The 20,534-nt window shown below is 36.3% G+C and overlaps 1 protein-coding gene across 4 annotated transcripts in view; it reads right to left on the minus strand.

Moving 5' to 3' along the window:
• Positions 1-20,534, minus strand: part of PAN3 (poly(A) specific ribonuclease subunit PAN3) — a 79,375-nt gene that overhangs the window by 9,212 nt on the left and 49,629 nt on the right. For 3 of the 4 annotated variants that reach the window (XM_058044953.1, XM_058044952.1, XM_058044950.1), the window contains 10 exons: positions 18,868-19,115; positions 18,195-18,299; positions 17,446-17,503; positions 16,201-16,362; positions 15,923-16,039; positions 15,714-15,815; positions 7,760-7,925; positions 7,257-7,344; positions 1,252-1,391; positions 539-668 (listed from right to left, as the gene is read on the minus strand). In XM_058044953.1, the coding sequence (XP_057900936.1) occupies positions 539-668; positions 1,252-1,391; positions 7,257-7,344; positions 7,760-7,925; positions 15,714-15,815; positions 15,923-16,039; positions 16,201-16,362; positions 17,446-17,503; positions 18,195-18,299; positions 18,868-19,115 (1,316 nt within the window). The remainder of the gene's footprint in view (positions 1-538; positions 669-1,251; positions 1,392-7,256; positions 7,345-7,759; positions 7,926-15,713; positions 15,816-15,922; positions 16,040-16,200; positions 16,363-17,445; positions 17,504-18,194; positions 18,300-18,867; positions 19,116-20,534) is intronic. The other variant, XM_058044951.1, reaches the window with a different exon arrangement.

Raw genomic sequence — 20,534 nt, forward strand, 5'->3', positions numbered from 1 at the left:
ATACATAGTACGTATTTCCTTTATAGCTAGCACTCGATACCTTGACTGAACACCGCAGACCCCCACAGGAAGAGTGCACACTTAGGAAAGCTGAACATGGTATCTCCATGGATTAGAATTAATTCAGAAAGGAAAGCATATGAAAACAAGGACACCAAAATCCAAACCTAAAAATTTATGGGGCTTTAGCACACATTAAATGATCTCCATGACATACATGGCCTCCTTTACTCAGAATGCTATTTTTAACCATGCTATAAAGAACATAATTTTCCCAAGATTACTGGCTGGAAATGAAGATGCTACTTCAGTTAAAACACAGCTGAAGACATCTTAAAACTAGGCATTCTTGAAGCTCTGGGGCTCTCAAAAGCCTGAGTTTAGACTTGTCAAGCCTTCAGGCAGATTACTCAGGCTAATAAACAAACAGAAGGGGAAAAAAACCCCAACAGAAACTAGTAGAAAACATTAACTTTCAAGGTACAGCTCTAGGAACACTGACTACAGGTCTTTCTGCAGGACTTACTACATGATTTACCTTTGCTAGATCTTCTTCTATAACATCATTTCGCATCTGAGCAGCATCCAACTGAGTATAGAATCGTGCACCAATCATAGGCATGATATCGTTTACACTGCGAAGTCTGTTTTGGTCAGTCAGCAAATACCTGCCAAAATAACCCAACCACCAAAGATTACTTTCTGGAAATGTCAAACATTATATTCCATTATGATTTTATAACTATTTAGCTTCTTGCATTTAATACATAAAGTTGACAATTGTAATGTTTCTTTTAAGAAGATACCATCACGAAAACACAATCAATTTGCATGTATACATTGAGTCAGTTATTTATACAAGACAGGAGTATACTTTCACAAAACTGTGCAGTTCACTCCATTCAAACAGCAAGAACATACACAAAAAGAGAGAGGGATGAAGATTCTGACTGCAATGCAATTTTTTTTCAAATGAGGAAAGGAGAAAAGACTTCTACTTTTCCCACTCAGGCTGCAAGGGAAAAAAAGGCTGACTATATTGAAATGACATAAAAAGAATACACAGCCAGAAAAAGCTAGCACTCAACCTTTTGGCCAAAAAGTCAGTGTGCCTATTTCAGGAAGACATCTCAACAACTGCAGATTTACCTGTAATCTTACTTGCATTTAAAAATACCATTTCGCTTCTGCATTTGTATACATAAGAAAAGTGCTGCAATTTCCTTTAAAAGGTTTATTAAACAAACTTACAAAATCAGATTCTTCAGGTCAGAGGAATAGTTGATTGTCACCAGTTCCATTGCTTTCTGCAAATTCTCTCTCTGAATTCCTGATAAAGAATTGCAAGCCAAAGCCAACACAACTTTCCCCAGGGAGATCAGATCTGCTTGCTAATAGGGAAAACACACAGAGGTAAGATTCTTAGTACAGATAAATACTATCCCATGGAACTAGATAGTGTTAAAGAGACAGTTCTTCAATAACCTTAGAAGAATTTGAGCAACTAAATTAAGTGCTATTCAAATCATAGTTCAATATGATTGTTCAAGTTACAGTAGTTAAAAAGTACAGAAGAAAATCTGTCCTGACACCTAGCAATTTTTAAGTACTATATTTATCTTTGAATGATTAAAATTTACCTATTTTTAGCTTAAGGACAGTACCAGAGAGAACTGTGTAGTGAGCAGAAGCTCTGTAATGAGGTTCTCTGAGCCACCCACCTGCTCAATCCTGACAAGTCAAGGAGTTGGTGGCAAACAGAACAAGTCTTCTCAATACGAGATGTAGAAATAAAAGGATTATTTGTTAAACTGAAACCAGCATTTTCTGCATTCATATCTTTTCAATCTAGCCATCCAGTGTGAATTCCATACTGGGATCCATATCACATTCTAACACATGATATCACCATTATAACAAATTGTTCAAATATTTTAATCTCTGATGGACAGTGTGAAAAGATCTGAACTGTGCAAAATAACTAGACAGGTCTGTACAGTTGCCAAACAGAACAGCATTGTGTGTTATGAAGAAACCTTTGCATTACTAACACTTTTGTTAAAAGCAGAACTGCTCTTAAAAGATGAATGCTGGATACAGTCTGCTTTGCCATAACAGAAAATTCTGCCAGTATTAATAGCCAGCCATGAGAAATGATTTTGAAAAGCTGTAACAGATTTTAAAGCCTACTGCTAAAAGCAAGAGCCTAATTTAGTAGCAAACAATGACATTCATAGGAAAAGTTGAACTGATTCTTTCCATGGAAAGGCTTTCAGCTGCACACAACTTAGCCAAACTTAAAAACACCTGCAGCCTTCCATGCTGGACATGCCTCAGAGTGAATTTAACAGTCAGCTACAGATATGAAATTAGACTTTTCCTAAGGTTTTGGAGTTTTTTGGAGAAAATAAGATATTTTTGCAAACCTAAAAACATACAAGCTACTAGTAATTGAAAATGTCAGTTCCAAAGCCTAGAGCAAGGCCAAGCCATGTAGCAGAGAATGCAGTCACACAAAGAATCCACCTTCCATCATTTCTGTAAGAAAGGCTAAAAAAATCTGGCAGCATGAGAAGTTCTGGTTAGAATTTGGCAGCTTTAGAAAAGTGCTGTGATGGTGAACATGCCACAGCCCCTCACAGCTGTTCCACCCAGAGGCATAACCACACCTTCTGCCTCTGGCTGCAGTAGCTGAGCACAGCCTTCCCTGAAGCCACGTCTCCCAGGTGCTGGGGGAAAGGGAAAAATACCAAACCTTTCCAGGTCTCTCAATGTCCCTGCTGTTCCTATATCAAGTATGATTAAGCAGCACAATTTGAACATGGACACACAATACATCAGAAGTATTAAAATGCATGTTATTCTTGTAACTAATGAAGACAGAAACAGGATGTGGAAAATGAGACAAATATGGACAAAGTGGTTGAAAAGGACGTGGGACTGGCATTTGCTAAACTATTTCCTAAGCAACACAGAATTTCTGAGTATTAGCATTCCTTTTTCCTTTGGTAAAGAGATGTTAATCAGAGCACTAAACCCCCTTTTCAGTGTGAACTTGCTTCCACTAACAAGTAGTCAATTTCAGCAGCAGGGAACACTGGTGTGGCTCTAAACAGAGGATTCCTGCTGGTGCAGTACCTAGAAACGTGTGTCACCTGAGACAAAGGCCTTTTCATTATGATTTTTTTCTCCAAAAAGTCTTGGAAGAAATATGCATTTGTATTAACCACAGTTGTACTTCTTTCTGCAGTCATCTACTTTACACTTAATATATTTCAACTTTTAGTCATTCAGAAGGATATAACCTATATAAATTCTGTATCATCATACAACCCTGGGACACTGAAAATACACAGGCAAGACCCTGTGAAAATTGTCTTCCTTTGCACAGGTGCTTTCATAATACACTTGCATTTGATTTTGGAAATTATTGAGAAAGTCTTACATTTAACATCAGACAGGAAATTTTGAATTTGAGCTTTGTGGGGTTTTGAGCATTTGATTTGCAACCTTAAATTTTTGTTTGTTTCACATCTACCAGAAGAATTGGCAGAGAGAATATGACACCCCAATGCACTCCCAAACACAAAGTTTTTCAATTACAGCCCATGATTAGCTTGTTTTAGACACAAAAGTGGCTTGGATTCATCATTCATTATTTTAGGAACTTCAAGCATTCAGTTAAGAGACTGATCAATATAAGACACTGTAATTCTGTAAGACAATTCAGATTTTGAGCCAGTTGAACTGCTCTCTGGAGGCACTTTACTATTCATTGTTAGCTGAAATCCTGAAAGAAAATGTTATCACAATACCCAATTTTAAAAGTTTTACAAGAGTACAAAGGCAATATTCTTCCTGTGTGACTGGAGAATCAGAATATGACCAGCTGGAAAGACCCCATTAATTTAGGATTTCTGAGAGTCAGATTACTGTTTTAGAAGCAACTAAACTACCATCTGCTGACCCACTCTAAAAATTCAGTCAGGGTACATGACTTCCCAGAAGCTGGGTTACACCATTTTTTCTGTAAGGAAGCAATCCACATATGCCTATTAATTCCTAACCTATCCTATGAAAATATTCAGCTCTCACTGTTCCTAGGCAAAGAAAGGTTAAAGGCACACAAGAATTATTAGACTTCCTTGCAGCAGGAACATCAGAAATACATTTTTCTGCATTCCTGTAGTAGCCTTGCTAGTGCAAGGTACAGATCTATATTAGGTACATAATTTCCTTGTTTATATTCCCTATTGTGTTTGCATGCTCCTATGGATCATATAAGTTCCTTTTGATGTGACAGAAAACTTCTGCTATGGTAACTATCAACAGTGACTATGCAGTAACACTAAGCTGATTCCTAACTTCAAGGAAAAGCTTTACACCTTCTAAGCACAGGCAGCCTTTTGTTCAAAAATGCACCTTGCATGCAATTATTAACCATTTAATTAGTAATTAAAGTCATAACTGTAACCTCTACCAACTTAATTTTCTATCTCTTGAAAGCTTTGCAAGTAAGGATTTTATCAGCATTTAGTTCATTGACAGAGCTATTAAATAGCATTCACTAAAAACCAGCACTAGGGGATAAACTCAAAACCAGACACCTTCATGAATGTCTCCCTGTTACTAAGTGAATTTCAAGCATGTCAAGTGAGTAATTTAAATGTTAATTGCATAGGAACCCTTTCTTATTTTTTTAATTGAATAGGTATGTGCCACTATGCCAAATGCCATAGATACCTCAACATACCAATACATTTGATTTTATCAGCCAGACACGTAAGTTATTCAAATAAAACTTTTCTTTGACAGGATCCATTTTCCAAAAACACTTTGAAACCAACACTACTTTTTATTTTGTAATCCTATCCACTGCTATGCTTGGATAAGTATCAGCTCATTCATACCCTAATTCTGTGGATTCACTTAAAAGGATAAGTTCTAGCATTGTCCTTAGAAGTACCTCCAAGTTCCTACATTTTGGTGCATTTTTTTAGAGTCAATAATAGTACTTGAGATGTCTCTTCAAAAAATTTGGGAAGGTGCATATGAAAGTTATTTTGGTTTGCTCAATTGAAAATATTTACTTTAAGCCAAAGTAACCTTATAGCCCTTTTTAAAACTTACATTCTCTTTTTTTGTAAAGGGGAGGACTTACAAATTTTGTTCCAAATACTGAAATATTTATTAAACCTTATTACTGTTTCCTGTATCACCACTTAGCTTTCCCATCTGCACCTTGCAATTGACTGAAACAAGACTTATGGACTGGGGCAGGGCAGGAAGTCACATGCTGCAGTTTATACAGGTTTAACCCCTGGTTTTCAATGAAAGTGGCCATTCCTATTTCATTTACTTCTTTTTAGCTTCCTTTTTGTTGCCTTCATGTAACTCTTAAATGATCATAGATTAATCTGCTTAACACAGATTGCAAAGAACAATTGCATTCCTTCTACATAGCTCCTCACTGTTTTGGCTGAAATCTCTCTTTATATTAACCATGGGAAATAGCCAGAAAATGGCAAATCCTAACAAACATAGCTTTTTCCATTGAAGACAGCAACAAGGAAATGCATATTAGCTGGGCAGTAAACCAAGAGATAACCTATATTTTTAACAGTCACAGGAATCCCAAAGGAATTCAGGAACTGGGTCATGAATCGAAAGGAAAAAGGATGAGCAGCAGCTATTATTTTGTAATTTTATCTGGCTAGGGCAAACAAAGGTAGAGCATGAGAAATGACCCCTAAATTTCAAGGAATGGACCCAGTTTGGCACCTCTGAAGGAAAAAAAATGGGCAGTTTAAAAGCCTAGCCCTTCTAGAAAAGACAGCAAAAGAAAAAAACAGACTGTATTTACTAATTGCAATTAAGATCTTTCAAACTAAGTATTTAGGAGTATTTATTTTCTGGTTTACAGAGCAACCTAAACAATTTGAATATTAACAACATATAAAACATGAAAAGCCATTCCCCCTGAACAAAACTAGGCATTATCAAGCAAGTCAGCTGCCACGTGTTGAGCTGCTATGGTGATAAGTGCTTTGGACAGACTTGTGTACCTGCAAGTATTTTTAGATTTGTATCTTCAAGTATTCTAAATGTTTTTCTTTACTTGAATGTCATAATATCTCAGGAGGATCCCTTTCCAAGCTGAAATTAAAATAGAGAAGTACTTAGATTTAAATAAAACCCCTCTCATTACATTTTTAGGCATGGAATCCCTTACTTATTTGAATTTTCATCTTCTCACAACTGTTTTTCACTAAATTATTACCAAAAGCCCACTGATACATAGCTGAGTGTGTGTGTATGAGCGTGAAATCCTTTGGTGTACTCCTCAAAGCACACTGAAAACTGCTTTACTGTACCATTAAAAAAAAAGTTATTATGTTCGAGGAGATGGTCTCCAATGAGCTAGTTTCTTCTGGCCAAAGTTCAAACATGTCAGTTATTACTTAAAGACTCTGAATAAGCAGTTTTCACAGTGAATAAAGTCAATTAATGAAAATAAATTAAATCCAGCTCCCTACTGTAGTCTTTCACTCCCAGTACAAACAGGGTATGTGATGACTGCTGAAGTAATGTACTTTACCCTGAGGGGAAGTTAGGGAAAGAGGCACTCCTGTACACAGTGATGCTCCAGATGACTGTGGAACAGTTTTTGTTAATTCTAAAGGGGTTCTTCTTAATTCAGGAATTATGCAGAGTCCACGCTTCAGAGAACACCAGGAGAGCACGGAAAAACTAGGAGCCCAAAATAAAGATACACTAGAATCTTTTTGGCACGAGGAGAGGGTCTAAATGCAGTTAACTGAAAGATCTTACTCCTCTCAACAGGTATTCAACACTTAGTTATTTATGTTAAAATTACAAAAGACAGAGCAAAAACTATTATTATTTTTTACCTCTAACACTAAATGTAAGATTTTTCTTCTTCCTTTAGAAATTTCTATTTCCAGTTGTTTCTAACTTAAGTTTGTTAAATACTATATTTCAACCTGTTCAGTGAGCTTGCTGAAATTTCAGAGGCAGAAAATACCAAAAAGAGCATTCACATTTATAAATTATAAGCAAATTTGAACAGTGTATGGGAGAACCAAGATCAAACCAGAAGTAAAAAAATACAGTCATTTACAGATAGATACACTGGACTACAGTTTAATTAAAGTACTTGTCTTCCAAAAGGAACCACACTGGTTTGCAGTAATCCCTTTGCCAAGCCACCAACCTAACTAGCAGTGTTGTCATACCTGAAACTGAGCCATTAATGCCAGTGGATTATTTTGACTGTTGTCAAATGTCAAAACGTCAAAGATTCCAACACAATTAACTCGTAACCTTTAGGAACAAGAACAGAAAAGGAAAAATTGCCATTAAACTTAATTGGTTACTCAATGTTTCCTCTAGCATTCATTGAATTTTTTGATATTATAAAAGCCATCAGTACTTAGCAAATTACTATGAATCAGAAAAGACTGATTTTACTATTTGATAAAATGCACAGACAGTATTCCATTTACAAATAAATCAACAAATTTCTAAGCTGATAGTAGTGGGTCTGATCTGTAGTTTGGGGATAATGTGTAAGTCTTCCCAAAATATGTTTTAGAAGACCTTTAAAAAAACCAAAGTTACAAGCTTTAGCAAAATGCCTCAGGCCAGTTGAGAGAACTTAGCAGCTATTGATCTACAAGATGCAGAGTCAGCAGCTGCCAGGAACCCAGAGCACAGTGAGACTGAATGTTTTCATTACCTTGTTTTTCCTGTTACCAGAATCTTGGTTGGATCCATAACTCTGCACGCCAGTCCTGCTGTGTGAATGGTCCGTAAGGCAGAGCTGAGCTGCACAATATATGCCCATATCAAAGACTCTGGAAGCAACCCCGCATGCTGCCGCGGCAGAGGCCCATCATGCTGACCTAGAACCAAAACATTGTGAGCATCAGTGGAAGGCTGCTGTGCAAAAAGCAAAGTACAACGTCTTGAACCATACAATTAACTCACACCCTCATTTCATTTAACTCTTAATAGTCCTTGAAAGACACATCTATGTTGCTTTAAAGGTGAGTTTGGGAATAGATTTTTCTTCATTGGTTGGTTTCACATGGTGTTTTTTTGAAAATGCTGACAATTCATTAGGCATTATTATTTTCATTCTCATATTCAGGGAAATGATGTTTTGAAGTTGAGAATGAGCACTGATTGGAAATTTCTCAAAGTAGATGGTACATCACAATATGCAGGTACTTCAGAAGTAAAAATACTAATATCCTGAAACAACGAGTATGTACCACAATAGCAGAAACCTTTTACTGCCTTTATTGCAGGCAGGCTTCCCAATTAAATATTTTCTATGATCTAATGAGAAAAAAATAACAAACTAATTTCAGCTTACATGAGCAAATCAGACAAAGATTTGGAGGCTAAACATCACTGAACACAACTTCACTTACATTCTGCTGTGACACAGCTCCCTGTCAAGTCCCCTACTCCATGGGTCATATGAAAGAAATTCATTACTCTCCTTCCAAATGAATTTTTAGTATTCCTTTCAAAAGTAAAACTCAGCCTTTGCAAACACACACTCAAATCCTACATTACAAAGAGTTTGAGTAATACAGAGTCACAGATGAAAAAATGAAGTTATGGATAAAAAAATGTTATTTTAAGTAGGATGTGTGTAATTCAAGTAAGCTGGCATTGTTTGCCTTGCACAAAATTGAAGCAGAAGAAAATACATCCAGAGTAAGACAGTACATCTCAATTTCACAAACCACAACAGATATTTCAAGAGGTTGCCTCAGTACTGATTTTGCTTGTTTTGAGACCAGTAATATCATCAGTAGTAAGTAAAATCATGTAAGCAACTGATTTGTTTTGCTGTGAACTGACTGTGCTCTTCTCTAAACATTTATTTCTTTTTAGTTTTTTCTTCATTTGTTTGTTTGTGGGTTTTGGGTTGTTTTGTTTTCTGTTCTTGTTTTTTGAGTTGGGGGTTTTATTCCCCCCTTTTCCAACACAACCATATCAACATCTGCGCATTTGATCAAAGTAAGCATATGTATACTTGCATGCATATGCACAGACAAAATACACGCACAGTGAAAAACTGTGGAACACATTCCTGATAACTTTTTACTGGGAAATTTAACTGACTGAGGGGTCATGGGCTGAGAATGTTACAAACTTTCATTTGAGCTTTGTTTTGTCCACTTTTAAAATTTTGGTTTGCTTTTCAGGTTTAAGGTACTTTGGTTTAGATTATGAAGATCAAAATGCTGACTCCTTTAAAAAACAATAAACTTGGCATGTCTACTGAAAGCTGAATATTATGAGATATTGTTTGTTTTTTCTGGTCCCCTGATGAATCAGTATGCAAATCACTTCCCACAAAAACCATCATTCCAAGTCTCATGCAGCAAACTTGTCCCTCATAACTCTCTCTTCTTCAGAATGACAAAGACTACATTATAAAATGACTGAGAAGATACAACCTCCTGTATATTATAAAATGACTGAGAAGATACAACCTCCTGTACTAGCTGAGACTCTTTACTACTTGCTGTAGAATGCACTTTGTATTTGGTGAACAGCAACATGAGTAGCAAGTTTACAGGGATGTGCATGGATAGTGTAAGAGAGTTACATCTGTACAAAGTAAGTCCAGAATAGAAATGTTGCTATAATATCCCAAAGAGAGAGAAAAGCTGAAACTCGGCAGTTATTTTTGTGCATGCATAAGAGCATCCGCCCTTTGATTTTCAAATTAAGGCAATGTAACCAAGGGAAAGTCCAATATAAACAGAAAGACCAGAGTTTGACACAGCTTCTCCTTATCTACCAGAAAATCTCAGCAATGTTATTTTACTACTGCAAAAACTTACTTGAGGCTACAGCCAAATCTGGGCTGCTGCTTTCACACCAGTTAGCTGCACCCCACATTCACATACACTAAAGGTACAAGCTAAAACATGGGAAGAATCAGCTTCGAAATGCCCTCTTACAGATATCTATCTGTTCAAAATAAGCACGATTCAGTTGGCTGCAATGCTGACCATAATGTATGTCCCAAGAGGCCCACCACACCTGCCGCAGACAGCACTTGAGCAAGGACCCAAGGAAATGAGACCCAAAAGCTTGCTCTTCAGGAGAAACACACAGTTGGAAAGCTTTCCAAACAGTGCTGAACACAAGGAAAAACAGCACAAGAATGTAAGTAACCATTACTCAAATGATCACAGTATTACTTGAAAAAGTGTTTTGTTAAGAGATTCCATGGTTGATTTGCAAAGGCTTCCCACCACAGGCTGAATCTATGGCTACAACAAGCAAAATTTCAGACTGTGTTCTTCCCACCTACTGCATGGCAGATTCACCTCTCCCAATAATTTCATCTCTGTGATGTAGAACACGGCCACTAATGGAAAAGATTAAAAATTTAAAACCTGCCATTTCAAAAACACAGGTTATCCATTATTTTTCCCTGCCACATTGGGACAAACATAAATAAATAAAAATGCTAACACTTACTTTTTAGTTCTGTGGTATGCTGTTGACAACAGAACAAAAAAATTACCCTCTGTACCAGTGTGCATGCATATATTAAGCTTTTCCTTCTTAAAAAAATTATTCAAATGAAATTCTGTTCTCCAGAGCAAGTGTGAATCCAGGAATAGTCCTGGGGTGGGAAGTAAGACCTGGGAACACCAGCAGTAGGACCTGCTTGACATCATCAGGAACACTGAAAGTATGCCAAGAAACAGCAATTCGCACACAGTAACGAAGAAGAAAAAAAACCCAATGAGAGATTTAGCTGTTTACTAAATTGAACTCTCAGGCTTGTAAACCAGTCTTTTACATTCACAACTATGAATTGTTCAGTGTTTACTTGGCGTTCCCAAGTTCAAGTACTGAAAACAAGACAAATGCAGTAGTCTTCATCTCTCCTTCAGGGAAAACTGGGGTTTGGTTTTACATTTCCCCATTTTCAATGTACAGAAAGGTTCTGAACTACAAGAAGGCAGCAGTATTTTTGTAAATATTCTAAAGCTACTGAAAACTCAAACTTACTTTGAAAAAGTTGCAGCTTTTGGCAAAGGTATTTTAGGATAATTATTAGTCACATATTTTGTCTTCAAAAACATCATGCTGACTTTGAATATTCACATATTCTTACTCCTCATCACACACTATTCATCTAGTCATCACACAACTTATTTCTTTTTCAATAGAAGGGGTATTTTATAAAAGAAACATTCAGCACATGGGGATGTAAAAAACTGTAAAGTCAGCAGTGAAGGCCATTTTTGTGCATGACATACTACTATTAATGTGTCAAAAGCAAAGCAAGTTTCCCAGATCATGCTTATCTTCATCAGAAAGTATTTGTTTGCTGAAAAACAGAGACTGTGCTGCTGAAAACTCCTACTAACAGCATGTACGCCAGCATTTAATTATTCAGAGTGCTTAAAAGCAGACCAAAGGACATAACAAAGGCATGCTTATCTCTGCCAACCACAAAAACTCATCAGGACAAACCTTTCTGGCAGCTGCCAATAATTACTGTTAATTTGCCAGGATTTTCTGACTGTTAAGTTTTAAAGTATAAACATTCAGAATTTGGTTTACCATTCAGTTATTGGACTGTTAAGAGCAACATTTCAGTACTTTTGGGTTAACTCGCTAATGCAAAGAGAACATAACTTCGGCAGAGATAAATGCACTAATACATGCTATGGTCTGAAGCTAAGAAATATAAGAAAGGTGGAAGAATACCAAAAAGTTCCAGAACAACAGATTTAATGTTTAGAGTATGAAGAAATGTTTTGAGGAAATATAAGAAGTGAGAATAATATAAGAAGAAACTTTTCAAATAAATGTACTTTGAGTATCGATTAAACTAAAATTCAGATTCCTGGTTTTAAACCGTGCAAATTTAGTAAAATATGACAGAACAATGTTAGATTATCACACTGTACCATCTGAAGGAAGAGGCCATATCATTGAATAAAGAACATAAGCAACAAATTCTACTTCATTCAGAAGTCAGAGACATTAGTTTACAGCATAAAAATAAATGTAAGCTGCTATTTTTCTCCCCCACACCAAATCTCTAGAAAGGCAGTCCTGTAACAGGGTATGTTAGTAACACGGCAAGAAGAAAACACCCAAGACTGACCACATTGACACCAGTGACATGCAAGACAGCCATGTAAATCATAATCCTCATCTTTTAACTATCAAGGTCTCATGTTGCCAATTCAAGTGTTCAACATAAATAAGGTTGCATACCTGAAATCAAATTCTCTGAGTTCACTGATCAGGTTCACAGTGTTGTGCCTCCTAAAACCTTTATAAGCAATTGTACTAATCTGGGCCTCATGCTGCAGAGTACCCAACTTCCATCCATTCCCCTGCTTCTCTTGGGAGTCTCCTCTAGGCAGGCAGACGGCCAAGAAACTCTGTGAGGGGATGGAGAAAGGATCCGTGAAGGCAGGCAATTCTGAGAAATCAAGTTATAGGTATGCAATCTTATTTTTCTCTCTTAAATTGCCCCTTCTACTGAGGACCAGACTAGAGAGCAGCAGCTACCAAAAAAAAAGAAAAAAAAAAAAAAAAAAAAAAAAAAAAAGAAAGGCCAAGGCAAAGATATGCAGAAAGATTTGGCAAAATTTGGGAATTCAGGTGACTTCTTTTCCCCTAATTTTTCTACTGAAAATATTGAAAGAGCAGGTAGTAATTGCCACAGTCAGGAGACATTTATCTTCCCTACATATCCCTGTAAGTTCTGTTGCAACAGCTCATTTTAATTAAGTAATACTTTGGTTCAAACAGACATTGATGTTTTATTTCCAACTTCCCAGATTATTCCTGCCTATAAAAGGAAGCTGAAGTAGGTGAAACAAAGGGTCCAGATAGCCCATGAGCCTGTTTGAAAGACACATACACTAAAATCAGCTTGCAATGAATACTGAAGTGTATAAACATAAACAAGTAAAATATTCTATTAGCCTCCAGTGATTTGCAGCCCAGAAGTAAATATCATGACTGTGCAGTCCCCAAATATTTCTCCTCCATGAGTAAGCCCACTTCCCCCTTGAACTTAGGCAAATGTCCACAATAATCTGTGAAAGTTCCATGGCTTAACTATCATGACAGCCTAGGTTTTCAATTTGCTACCTGTCTATTTTCATTGGTAAATCCTTAGTTTTAGGCTGGAAGAAATAACAAACATTTTTTATTAATTTATTTGTTATTCCAGATGATTTTTCAGAGCATATTCCAGGCACTTTTAACCCCATTATATTCCTTTCCATCTTTAAAAGCATGAAAAGCATTATTCCACTTTGCTGTTCTTCATCCAGCTGTTCCACACCTTTGATCATCCCTGTCACCTCATCTCAACTTCTTTGCTGCTGTTCTACACCTTTCAAAACGCACGAAGAGGAACATAGCTTCAGAGAGAAGTCTATCAGGCACACACAACTTGAATACAATGTCTACCATTTCACTGCCCTTTTCTTAATAAGCTACATCAATCTATTTCCTATTTACAGCTATTCAGCAAGAGGACAGTATTTTCTTCACTGCACTTAACCGTGGTCCCAGACCTATTACTGAGTGGCAACAGTCACAACAGAGGCGATCACTTCATGTTTAAAGCTAGTTCCATTTTTCCTTTGATTACATTGGTTTACATTACATCACCTGCTGTATTATCAGTAGGAGTTCCAGGCTTGTAAGATCCTTCTGCAATCAATCACAACTGGCCTTTGTTTTTAACAATCCAAATAATTTGGTATTACCAGCAAACTTTGACAAACAATTTATCTTCAGAACAAACAAGTGAATGTGTTAAGAAATACAACTCCCAGGACATCTTCTTGTGAGACCCATCAGTGATCTTCACTGTTCCCTCTGTTTCTAATATTCTAACCAGGCATTAACCTAACTGAGAATCTTCTCTGCAATATGACTTCTTAGGTTCTTTTAAAGACTCTGTTGGACTTCATTGAAAATTCCAAGGTCTTATCTGCTCGATCTTCCTTAAATAACTTTGATAGATTAATGAGACATGACTGCCCTTTATAGGTCCATAACTTAATTATTTTCCAGTATGACAAAAAAATGTGCTCCCAATAATTTTATGTAACTTTTATTATTTTATCTAGAACAGACATCATTCTACTATGATTCTCTAAACAGATACAAAAACATAACAAGGACTGATTCACATGGAAATTGAAAACCATGACTGGGAAACACTCAGGAGCCTAGTCCTGCACGTAACAGTCATTACCCTAGCAGTAGATCTTCCAGTTTTATCTCACCAAATTAGTTTCACATCAGGCTCATTGAATCTGTAATTACACTCTGATTTGCCACAGGATATGACACATCAAACTGGGGTTTCCTCCATCTGAGATATTACCACCAAAATCAGTGGTGGAAATCAAGTTCCATCTCCACTTAAAATGGTCAGCTCAGTGCAAAGTCAGTGAGAATTATGCCGTATTTAAGGTATCCACAAGTCTTTGAACGTATGTAAGGTTTTCTTCAAGCCTTTCAACATATTCACACACTACCAAACCACTGTGCTCTAATGTAAAAAATATCCAAGTGAAGTTCTAGATGTCAACCTCTGAAATAGTTTGAATTCACAGCTAAAAGCTCTAATTTCAAAAGGCACGAGAAAGAAAAAAACCTTAGCTTCTGTTTCTCTTCATACACTGGTGGCCTAAAGACATTTAGGGAAAATCTTCTCTAACTAAAAAAAAAAAAAGCAGGCCACGTCACAGTCATCTGGTCATCTTTAATGCTGTATCTAATTTCAGGGCTGGTCCTGCATCAAGCAAGAAGTTGGTCCAAAAAAGCTCTGCAGGGTATTTTTCTATCTTAAGTCTTTCTGTGATTGCATTAAGCAGTGACCACCTCTCTTTCTCAGCATGGCACTGTTTGTGTTGCCAACACCTGACTGCAGTTTGTAAGACTGCAGGGGTCACAAACTGGTCCTAATAGGAAGAATGATTGACAGCACAGCGTTTTGGAGAGGAAAAGGCTTTAGCCACAAGCATATGGGCTCTACTGCGCCAGTTGCTGAGCTATAGACCATCCTGTGACAGATTTCATTTAGGAATGCTTATGTAGTGACTCCATTGAATCTACGTATAAACATCATTAAAAAAATTTCAGACCTAAGATGTGAAGTTGGTGTCTGAAAAGAATAAGGTACAGGGATTTTTCAATCAATTTCTTGTCTTAACTAGTAGTTCACATTTCAAATCATCAAATAAAATACTGTTTAATGATTCCTCATAGTGAGGAAAAAAACAGAATGGTAGGACACCTAAACAGCAAGCACCAAATTGGCACAGCATATCTTCTGAATTTTGGAATTATTGCCATTAAATGATAGGTGTTACCTGGTGATAGACCTGCAACAAGGACACTAGAACTCCAGGCTCCCAGTTTTGTTCCAACTTATTTTTCTCTCAGAGAGTTGTAATTCCCTTACATGCTGACATCAATTTTATATTTGTTTGATAATTTTAAAAGATTTTACAAAAAGGAGGCGAAGAAGAACGCTCTCATGTCAATCAGCTAATGGCATGATTAGCCAAAAAATTAAGCTGAACAACTGTTTGTGACCAGATGTTTACTGCTGAAACAGTGTGTAGAAGTATTGTATCATAGTGTGGTTTCCTTACCCCATTTCCGTTTTGTGAAATAAGAATCAGCACTAGGGTCATTGAAGTGTCTGCTCATCATAGTTTCTCCTCCAGCATGAAAATCATATGCAAACACTAGAGCTTAAAAACAGAAACAGGTGATATTTACTAACTCAAACATATTTGAAAGAAGTATCCACACATCAACAGGGGGGAAGGGCAGGGGGAAAGAAAAAAGAAAAACTTACAATGTTCTCCAAAAGCTTTAGTGGTAAACACTTCACGCAAAGTTACGATATTTGAGTGCTGAATCTTTTTCCACATGTCAACCAATACCATGCACTTTGTGTTAACAAGACGGAAACCTAGGGAAAAAATGAAACCCATGGTTTAAAGTATAATGTTTAGAATGAGAAAATTTTACTTCAGCATTTAGTCTGAAACTGCTGAGAAGGAACCAGACACTAAAATACGACTGGTACACTCTGGAATGCTAGTCCTACTGAGACAACTCGATGTTTCTCACCATGTATCCTCCGAAGGCAATAGGGCAGGTCATCTTTACTATTTACGGCTTTATAGCACGATGTAATGTACCCAAAGTTGCTCGTTTTCTGTATCCGATTGGGCGGTGGCAGTGGTTCCAAAGGAAAGAGACTGTGGTAGCTGTCCACTTCCGCAGGAACTGCTAAAATCAGTTTATACACAGAAACATGTTAGGCCTCAGCTGACTTTGAGAAAATTACTAAGTAGCAGAGAAAATTAAAATTACTTCCAGTAATATTTAAATTATCTCCATCATCTTTTAGGCGCATGTGAAGTTAAAATTCACTATTTTTGCTTTAACACCAACATATTCATAGGTTCCTAAAAGAGATCTCACTGAACTAAAATTATTGTCTTCAGAAAAAGTGTTACACCAAGTAAAATCAACAGAATATATGCCATTTCCATTCCATCTGCCATTTTCTTATTTACCTTAGAAATTCACCCTTATGAATGATATTTCTTTGGTGTTTTTCCTACACTGATTCAATAATAAGCACCAATTTCAATGCAGACTTCATACCATGGTAAGAACCACATTTTCCTCAGAAAAAAAGCAAGTATCAGTCTTACGTGTTTTAATATACTGGTTTATAAAACAGGGAGAGAGAAGTGCTAAAGGTTTGTAAATCAGATTAAGAGATTACCCTCACACTTCATCAGGATTAAAACACTAAACTGCATTTTTAACTGCATCATTATTATAGTATGCACACATTTGAGAAGATAGTGCAAGCAAAATTGTTTAAATCAAGCTGAATAAAAAAAGCCAAATCACAGTAAATAGTATATGGTTCTTCTGCCTGACACCTAGCACAAAGCCTTCTCTGATATACCAGCAAAGCCACTTCAAAACAAACTGCTTTGCTAGTTCACATACTACCTTTGAAAATATATGCATCATTTAAAGAAGTACCTAATACCTACAAAGTAATACAAAACTGTTCATCACAGGGCTTAACTGCCTTAATGATTTTTCCTTTGTCAGCAATTTGAACTATTCCTAACCATTAAGGAATTTCAAAACAGAAGAATATTACAAAAGAAGACAGAAAGAATAATTCATATTTCTGAAACACTGCATTTGGTTAACCATGGCCCAGGCCGATAAGTAAAGCTACATGAAAAAATAAAAACAGGTGGCAGCTTTTGTAAGAGGTTGTTAATATACATGATTGCAGGAAAACATGATCACTGTTTAGAGTTTTGAGGAAAACTTACTTACCAGGAATATCAGCCTGATCAATCTGGGCCATAGTTATTAAGTGTCTGTTGATGAGTTCCTGAAGGAAAAATTAAGTTAAGTTTTGAACATTATAATGCAGCTCATTAGTTTTGAAAATTTAAGAAAACACTGTCTTTGAAGTACTAGCATCTAGTACTTCAAAAGTACTAGCACTAGTACCACCTGTACTAAAATAAACAAGTAATGCAAGTGTCTAGGGTAGAGAGGGTCAGAAGAGCAATAGCTTGAAAATTTGTATGATAAAATACCTAAATTCTTGAAGGAGCTTCAGAAGACATTTGCTATAGCTGGCACTGACAAAGGCAGCTACTACAGTAAAGCTGAAATTAATAACACTCACAGCCAGTCTTGAGATGATGAACCCTGAGCAGAGCTCTTCAACTAACACCTGCATACACTTCCATTTCAGTGGGAGACTTTCAAACTGAATAGTATTGCAGCTTAAAATAATGTTACAAAAATAAACCCATGCATGCCAAAAAACCACATCAGTAATAGTACTGAGCTGAATAGTAAATCATGGCATGCAGATTAGATTGCAGTCATATATGTTGTAACTCACCCCCACCCTCTGTTGTACTCCACTTATTACAAGATTTGATTTTTCGAATTCTCCACAGGGAAAAATGACAGCACATATTGCAAGTGTCTATTTCTGTTCTACCATTAACAATTGTTTATTTTTTGCCAAGATATTAAATTTTCCTTTAAACTCTCTAACATCTTACCTGTCTGAGCTCATCTGCCATGAAGAAGGAAGGTGCATTTGCTTTTGGCTGCATGTAAGCAACATGAGGTGCAGCTGGATGGTAGATGTGGTAGTTTGGAAAAACCTAAAAATAAAATAATTCAAGAATCTTTTTCAAGTCCTTAAGGATAAAGTAAATGAAGAGTTTTCTCACTCTTTCAGTTCAAACTATGAAATCCTCATGTACAAGTTACAAATATATTGTCAGGTATGTTACAATTTTTTATGTGGTATTCACTTCTGAAGATTTCAAGGGAGAGGGAGGTGTATATGTATATATGTATGTACACAGTTATTTTCACAGTTTTGTAACTGCCTTTTTCTCCATCACTGTAAATATAAGAGCTATTTAACCTATCAAAAAAAATCTAGACTTTTTGATGTTTTCTCATTATGTATGTATCCACTGAGACATAGAATGCTTTCCTGCTATTGCTATGTTAAAACCCCAGAAAGCTCCACACAACTATAGAAATATACAAAAATTACTCTGGTCCTTATATTTCAGTAATTTTTGGATAACAACTAAAATAACTAAAAGGCCTCACCTTCATACAGAATAAGCCATTTATAGCATTAAAAATAACATCTGTAGTATCAACCAATTCAGCACTTACAAACTCCAGACAGCTGTGTACTGAAAGCCAACATACCATTCCTGTGAGAGGTGCTGGAGTTGTATCAGTGTAGAAGTATGTGGTTCCACCCACTGTTTCCTTCTGGATCACCTGGCCAGTAGATGGAGGCTGAGAGACAGCGTTAGCGACAGACGCAGAGGCACTAGTAGGCACCATATAGTTTGCTGGGTTAGGAGTATGACTTCTTCTTCGAGGAGCAGGAGATGTATGAGGAGTTATTTTGGGAGAATGAAGAGGAGAAGATCCTGCTGACAGTGACATTCCTTAAAGAAATACAAGAAGACATTCTAGATAAATCTGTCATCAAAAAAATTTAGCAATTTCAGAAAAGCAGCCTTCACTACCAACAACATTCTGAGCAGGCGAGACACTTAACTCTTCGTATAGATAATAGAAATCCTTGAGAGATAAGACAGTAAGAGCATGACTGAACAGGTATCTTTCCCCCAAAATTTTTGTTTATTGCAGAGAAATAGGGCTTGGGAACTTACAATATACACATGAAGAACTGAAATGAAAAACATAAGTAGCTGAAAAGGGAAGACAAGTCAAAATAATGCTGTGTCTAAAAGACAGTTCATTAAATTGCAGAAAGATAAAATATTAATGACTATGTAAGTGAATGTTTACTTAACAGTTACAGGAGCAGTCAATGGAGTTTGCTTAGCTGTAACTCACTTCACCTAATTATGCATGTACCTTTTATTAGAACTCCACAGTTATAAATGTCTCCAGTAATACAGCTCATAAATAAGTGTGTGAATAGTACACGATATGCTACTAATAATAACTTCAGCGGAGTAATTACCTATTTTCCTATAATTATTGTATTTAAAAGACATCCCCCAAAAGATCTATTTGATATGTAAAAATAGATTACATCTCATGATATTAAGTCTATTAAACAGTCCTGTTGGAATTTTCTAATTTATTTGAAATTATTTTATTGGCTGGTGTTCACCTTCAGCATTACAGGAGCAACTCCACTGATGCCTGAGAAACTCTGCTTCTAAACAAAGTGCATTAATGAAAAAAATAAGGGCAACTTTTCTGCATACACACTTTTTAGTTACCAAACAGTCTAATTACTTCAAGAGCTATTGCATCCAGAACTCTCAGATTTGCTTACTTATAAAAATTAGGTGCAAAATAGACATTCCAGGGTGCTGCTGAGGAAGAGATAACCCTTCAAAAAAACTCCTTGCAGAGTTACTTACTAGCAGAAGATCTGACATATTCAGATGTTCAGATTAACACTAAGGAAAACATCTTTGAAAGGTATTATTGCTCAGTTCAGTCTGGGATGTACTTTCTTTTCTATACAGTCAGAATTGTATTAGTCATACAAAATCTTTTTCCTTGAAAGAATAGAAGATTCACAGTTTTCATATTTAACATTCTGATGACAGCTGAGAATTCTTCTCTAATTAAGAATGGTTAGTTATTACTCAGTTATTTGATTAAATTAATTACATAAACTCTAGTAACCAGAGTAATTTAAGCAAATATCCAACTAATAAAAGCGAGAGGAATTTTTTTTTTGCATACACACTTTTTAGTTACATAAACTAATTTATTTAATTCAATCATGAGTTACTGTATGCAGAGTTCTCAAAATGCATCATCAGTAATGTGTAGGAGTGATTTCACACTCGTATCGTGTCCCTAAAGTAATCTCATCC

Source organism: Melospiza georgiana, chromosome 2 (genome assembly GCF_028018845.1).
Source record: "Melospiza georgiana isolate bMelGeo1 chromosome 2, bMelGeo1.pri, whole genome shotgun sequence".
NCBI lineage: Eukaryota > Metazoa > Chordata > Aves > Passeriformes > Passerellidae > Melospiza > Melospiza georgiana.